At 42.7% G+C, this 7090-nt stretch overlaps 1 protein-coding gene across 1 annotated transcript; it reads left to right on the top strand.

Annotated features, from left to right (window-relative positions):
* Positions 1-9: 9 nt before the first annotated feature.
* Positions 10-1494, top strand: LOC306955368 (potassium voltage-gated channel subfamily A member 1; the record flags this gene model as incomplete). Its single annotated transcript, XM_079546640.1, has 1 exon — positions 10-1494. Exon 1 carries the CDS (start codon positions 19-21, stop codon positions 1492-1494), a length of 1476 nt encoding a protein of 491 aa, XP_079402766.1. The 5' UTR covers positions 10-18.
* Positions 1495-7090: the final 5596 nt, after the last annotated feature.

The raw sequence follows: 7090 nt of genomic DNA, 5'->3' as shown, positions 1-7090 counted from the left end.
CTCATTCTCTGTGCCACAATGACTGTGATGGCTGGAGAGAACATGGATGAGACTTCTGTGCTACCTGGTCACCCCCAGGATAGCTACCAGCCTGCTGCCCATGATGACCATGAATGCTGTGAGCGTGTAGTGATAAACATTGCTGGACTACGCTTTGAGACACAGCTAAAGACCTTAGCCCAGTTCCCCAACACACTGCTGGGCAACCCCAAGAAGCGCATGCGGTACTTCGATCCTTTGCGCAATGAGTACTTCTTTGATCGAAACAGGCCCAGCTTTGATGCCATCCTCTACTACTACCAGTCTGGGGGACGGCTTCGCCGGCCGGTCAATGTTCCCTTGGACATGTTCTCTGAGGAAATAAAATTTTATGAGCTGGGTGAGGAAGCCATGGAGAAGTTCCGGGAAGATGAAGGGTTCATCAAAGATGAGGAGAGACCCTTGCCGGAGGGAGAGTACCAGCGTCAAGTATGGCTCCTCTTTGAGTACCCAGAAAGCTCTGGGCCTGCAAGGGTCATTGCAATAGTCTCTGTCATGGTGATCCTCATCTCCATTGTGATCTTCTGCCTAGAGACATTACCTGAGCTGAAGGAGGACAAGGAGTATACAGTGCATCGTACTGACAACACCACTCAGGTCTACAAATCCAATATCTTCACAGATCCCTTCTTTGTTGTGGAGACCCTATGCATCATCTGGTTCTCCTTTGAGCTGGTGGTGCGTTTCTTTGCTTGCCCCAGCAAGACTGAATTCTTCAAGAATATAATGAACTTCATTGACATTGTGGCCATCATCCCTTACTTCATCACCTTGGGCACTGAGATGGCTGAGCGGGAGGGGACTCAGAAGGGAGAGCAGGCCACCTCCTTGGCCATTCTGAGAGTCATCAGACTGGTAAGAGTCTTTCGAATCTTCAAACTCTCCCGGCACTCTAAGGGCCTCCAGATTCTGGGACAGACCCTCAAAGCAAGTATGAGAGAGCTAGGTTTACTAATCTTCTTCCTCTTCATTGGGGTGATTTTGTTCTCTAGTGCGGTGTATTTTGCAGAGGCTGAAGAACCTGAGTCTCATTTCACAAGTATCCCCGATGCTTTCTGGTGGGCGGTGGTATCCATGACCACTGTGGGCTATGGTGACATGTACCCTGTGACAATTGGAGGCAAAATCGTAGGCTCCTTGTGTGCCATCGCTGGTGTGCTGACAATTGCCCTGCCTGTACCTGTCATCGTGTCCAACTTCAACTACTTCTACCACCGAGAAACAGAAGGGGAAGAACAGGCTCAGTTACTTCATGTTAGCTCCCCAAATTTAGCATCTGACAGTGATCTCAGTCGCCGCAGCTCTTCCACTATCAGCAAATCTGAGTATATGGAAATCGAAGAGGATATGAATAATAGCATAGACAATTTTAGGGAGGCTAATCTCAGAACTGGCAACTGCTCTGTAGTCAACCAAAACTGTGTTAATAAAAGCAAGCTGCTGACTGATGTATAAACAAAAGACCAAAATCCCCACTCACAGCTTGAAGACTTAAGTGACATAGTCACACTTTGTAGATGCTTTACTGATAGTCTTTGAATGCTTTATTTACCTCGTAAATGCATTGTTGCATTGTGAGTTTTTGTTCAGAGATAAAGAGGCTTCCAGGATCCATGAATGATAAAATTTTGTTTACCTTCAAAAACTCCACATTTTCCATCTGGGAAATGATAATTATTTGAACTAGTTAGGTTTTAAACTGAATGATGCTAGACCTAAACTTTTCCTGTTCCATCCACTTTTTTTTTTTTTTTTGACACACTTAAGTTCAACTAAGGAAGACAATTTTTAAAACTGAAGCGTATGCATGGATTCCAGTTAAAATATCCTGCAAACATGCACAGTTGCAAGGGAGTGAATCAGATAATAGTAAAAAAAGTACTAACATGCAGCAAACGTTTACCACTGTTTTTATGAAGGGATGCAAATTTTCCTTCTGCACCCTATGTGAGAGAGTACATAGTTCCTACCTACACATCAGCACCTTATTTAAATACACTTAAGGCTGGTCTTTTTTCTATCCATAGAATAATTATTTAAAAATAGCAAACAGAATTGAAGGCAAAACATTTGCACTGCTGCTAAGTTCTCTCATGCGCAGATGATCTTAATGCACTTTTCCCTATCCAGAACTGTATACAAAACTTCTAGTTCTTCTGTTGCAAGACAGCACAATATAGTTTAATATAAGCATGTTTGAAATTGATGCTATTTATTTTATAATCGCATGCCTGAAACTTTACCTCAGACAATAATGGATAAGCTTTTGTTTGAAATGAATCTTCTAAAAATAGGTCCTTTATCTCTCTTGTTTTTTTTTCCTTTTTTCTTTATTTTGGGTTGCATTCACCAGAAGTGCACTACTTAACTTACTAAATTGTTGACTAGTACTTTAAAGTGTATGTTAGTCAAATGGGAACAATAACTTTTGGAGATCAAAGCATGTTCAAATATTCAGCATTATGGCCTATTTGAATAACGTGTAACTTTAATTAATGCATGAATTCAATAATAATCATTAAAAAAAAAAAAAAAAACCAAAAATTAAAAAGTGCTTAATAGATCAAAGGCCTGAATGGAAGATTAGGGAAACCTGTTTCCTGCACTGCTCAGGAAACCATGTTGGCTTTTGTCCAGGCATTGTCAGAAAGGGATATATCCCACCTCTTAAAGGGAAAGCTATATGGAAAACTAAGAAGACAAGTTATATATAACAGCACCTAAAACCTAGTATACTTTATATTTGAAAGATGTAGATGCATGCTTTTTGGTGCATTCTCAGAATGTAAATGAAACTTATCTACTATATGCATCCAAATTGCAGGAGCTGTTTGTTTTGTTTTGTTTTGTTTTGTTTTTCAGTCATTTGAAATTTTTTTGTATTCCCCTAAAACTCACTGAAGAGACTTAACTGATTGATTTAAGTAGTTGTGCAGTGCCTTTATCTTCTATCCTCTAAACTGCTGAAAGTGCCTCCAGGAATTGAGCTGATCAGAGGTAAAGAAAGGGCAAGGACCAACACACCGGAAGAATAGTTCTGCACTGCCTCTTGGCTTAGCACAGAAAGATATAGAGAAGGAAGGAAAGAGCAGCTGTGAGTGAGAGCAATCCAGAAGAGACAGGCAAAGAAAACCAGCACCCTGTGAGATAACGTCTTTCCTTTGCCACTCACTGTTGCAAGGCTTAGCATTTTCTTTTGCCAAATAAGTTGCAGCTGTGTTTATGTAAGACTTAAAGTTTCTCTAGGTTGCTTATAGGGATATCACTGCCTTCACTGTATCTGCCCTTGAGAGCAGCCCTGCAGAGAGGGACTTGGGGGTCCCGGTGGATGAGAAGCTGGACATGAGCCAGCAGTGTGCGCTTGCAGCCCAGAAGGCCAGCTGTGTTCTGGGCTGCATTAAAAAAGGGGTGGCCAGCAGGGAGAGGGAGGTGATTGTCCCCCTCTACTCAGCTCTTGTGAGGCACCATCTGCAGTACTGCGTCCAGGCCTGGGGCCCCCAGTACAAGAAAGATGCAGAATTCTTGGAACGGTTCCAGAGGAGGGCCACTAAGATGACCAGAGGGCTGGAGCACCTCTCCTATGAAGAAAGGTTGAGGGAACTGGGCTTGTTTAGCTTGGAGAACAGAAGGCTCTGAGGTGACCTCATTGTGGCCTTCCAGTACTTGAAGGGAGCTTATATACAGGAGGGGAAACAGCTGCTTACAAGGGTGGATAGTGATAGGACAAGAGGAAATAAACTGAGACAGGAGGTCTAGGTTAGATATTAGGAGGAAGTTTTTCACACAGAGTGTTGACACACTGGAACAGGTTGCCCAAGGAGGTTGTAGATGCCCCATCCCTGGAGGCATTCAAAGCCAGGCTGGATGTGGCTCTGGGCAGCCTGGTCTGGTGGTTGGCGACCCTGCACATAGCAGGGGGGTTGAAACTCAATGATCATTGTGATCCTTTTCAACCCAGGCCATTCTATGATTCTGTGATTCTATGATTCCACGAGATAGCTTTTGACAGCTGGTCCCAGCATGGCAGAACACAGGAGAGTCTAAGGATTAGCATTATCTGTGACATCACATAGCCAGGCAGCAGATTGCCTGCTTTGCTTTTCTTTCCCTTAGATTACCCAGGTTGTAGGCAACAGAAGCTTTCCAGTGCTCTCCCATCCAGGCCTCTTGCATTTACTTTCCCGTCAGATCTTAAATCCTTTCACATATCCTTCAAACTGTATTCTTTTTGCTTTTCTCTAACTTTGCTGTACATCTACCATGGTATTTGTGGAGGAAAGAAAGCTAGGAGAAGGTATGTTCTGCAATGTGCCAGCCTTGACTGCTAGGCCCTGGGTGATCATAATCTTTGATCAAAGCTAAGGTAGGCACTAATCTTTATTTTCTAAATGTAATACATTGAGTATCTTCATTTTGCACTTAGCATGTGGCCAACTGCTATTGAACATTTCTCCTTCCACACTGTACAGAACATTTTTTCTCTTATGTTCATGATGTATGTATATATGTGTATTAATATGTACGTGTGTGTCTCACTCCAGTTTATAGAAAGGAGAGGAGGTTCTTTGACATATGTATACCTGGTGTGAGATTAAGAAGCAATGGTTCAAACGTTGGTCCGACCAATTTTTTGCAAATCTTAATCAGGGAGATGGGGAAGGGAAAGAGGGTGAAAGAAAAGATAGGAAAGAAGCAAAAATTGAGTAGAGCTGGGGTAGTCCTCAGCAGGATCCAGCAGCATCCCGTTCCGATGGTCTGAGGCAAAAGCGCAGGGGGAAAGCAGCAGCAGTGTGGCAGCAAGTAGGTAGCAGGAAGAAGCCACAGGGTAAGTCCAGGAGGAAGCAGCAGCTTTCAGGTAGCAGGCCCAGGAGAGTCTGTCAGCATGCAGGCATCAGCTCGTGAGGCTTCGGGTATCAGACACCTTCTTGTTCTTCTTCAGCATGCAGGTCTCAGGTCGTGAGGAATCTGTTGTCAGAAACCTAACTTCATGGTTGTTGGTCCCCTTTTTATACTTCTTCTGCCATCGTGGCATTCCTGGGTGCTTGGGTAAGAGTCATGTGCAGTACCCCCTGAGATGGCCATCTCCCCTGAGATAAGTCCACACAAAAGACTGCTTCCTGGCCATTAATCTGTGGCTTATCTCTCTCTCTCGTTGCCTCTGGCCTTGTCCATCTGCATCCCTCTGACAACGGATTTCTCAACCCTTGTCCAGGACTTGTTTGGGCTTGTTCATCTGTGTCCTCAGCAAGCTTTGAGACAGTGATGTAAAAGAATAATCTCTTACAGTGTGTCTGCATGTGTGTGTGTTACACATATGCATAAACAAGGCACTTAGAGTGGTAAAGAGCCCTAACTTTGCAGTTACGCACAAGCCTGACCTAACAGGTTTCCAGAAAGACTTGGCTTTATTTTTCACTGTGTGGCTTCTGTGAGTCTTAATGATGAGAAAGTGATTAGAAACTGAGCTTTAACTCCTGCCAGAAATGCGAACTATCAAATAAAACAGGGCATTACTTCCACTAGATAGATGTTGTAAAGCTTTCTTCTTGTTCCCTGCTCACTCCTCTGACCATTGTATACCTCTCTCCTCACTAAAATCTGATGGTCCTGATCTTCCTAAACTCTTGTACTCTAGTATATGACTTCTCAAGTCAAAATGGACTTGAGTGCTGCATTCAACTTATAAAAAAATCAACCAACTAAACAGCAATAATAAATTGTGCAACAGCAAAAATAAAATGCTTTTGGACTGAAGATGAGAAAGAAGTATCTGGAACATGAAGCCTCACTTTGTCTATTTCTGTTGTAGTTGGTTATACATACCTATGTTTAATGACGAGAATTACAGTAATTCTGTGTATGCAGAGAGAAAAGTGCTACATGCAGTATCTATCTATCTATCTATCTATCTATCTATCTATCTATCTATCTATTTTTGTTAGGGTGGATCATAAGGGCTCAGGATGGCCTGGGGAGTCTGAATATTGTTTTGCCCATTTATAGCGTACCTCAAAGGATCTAAATATGCTTGGAATATAGGAATTAACATCATGTAGCATAGGCAAGCATTTCTGGTCAGTTAAACACAGAAGAAACAACAACAATAAAAAAAAAAAGCTTACTCCCTTTATGCAGAAGTGCTGAAATGTATTCATGGACTGAAAGTGCATTTAGCCAACTGCCTGTTCTCACTATTAAGCATCTTTCTTTTTTTTTCGTTCTCTTTATTTTCCCCTTCCCATTCTCTTTCCCCTTCCTGTTTCCTTCCCCCTTCCCCTTCCCCTTCATTTTCCTCTTCTCCTTCTCCATCTCCTTCTCCTTTCTTTTCTTTTTCTTTTTTTCTTATGACCTACATTTCTTTTTGCCACAAACTCTGCGGGGTTGTTTATATCAGTGGAAGAGGACTGGAAAGGAACTGATGGCCAGTCAGTGTATCTCTGAGAAAAAGACAAGATCTTCGTTCATTTGGTAGAGAATAAACAGAAGTAATGCTTGTGTTTTGCTGGACAGAGAAAACAAGATACATCAATCTTAGTTGGGCTGTGGCTTGATAAGACAAGGCAGCAATTCCAGCCTCCTTTACCAGCCACTTCTCAATGCTAGGTTCTCAGTTGCACTATGTGGCTTTTTCTTCATCCACTCTGCAAAGAGGATAAAGAAACTGGTCTGACATGAGTGAGGCAGCAGTGCTCAGTGGTGTAGAGATAGGAATGAAAGGGGGAGATAGTGGGCAGGAATCCCAGAGACTGATCTTACTGACCATATTCTCCATCTGGTCCTATCACTCTTAGCAATAGATCACTAAGAAGCAGGCAGAGCAGCAACAGGAGAGTGAAAATGAAAGGCTGTATACCTCTTTCCTTCACAGAACTGAGAGCACTGTGCAGCAGCTCCAGCAGAGACAATGATGTGTGTTTACATGTCTTTAGAAGCAGTTAGTGTACAGTAAGCCAGAATGTGAGTTCACAGCATTCTAGAAAACCTACACAGATTCCCTGCATAGAGTCTCTTATAATTCACTACAAGAGACTTCAAAAAAACTAATCCAAAT

Source organism: Tetrao urogallus (assembly GCF_951394365.1).
Source record: "Tetrao urogallus genome assembly, chromosome: 1".
Taxonomy (NCBI): Eukaryota; Metazoa; Chordata; class Aves; order Galliformes; family Phasianidae; genus Tetrao; species Tetrao urogallus.
This window is presented reverse-complemented; position numbering and strand designations above follow the sequence as displayed.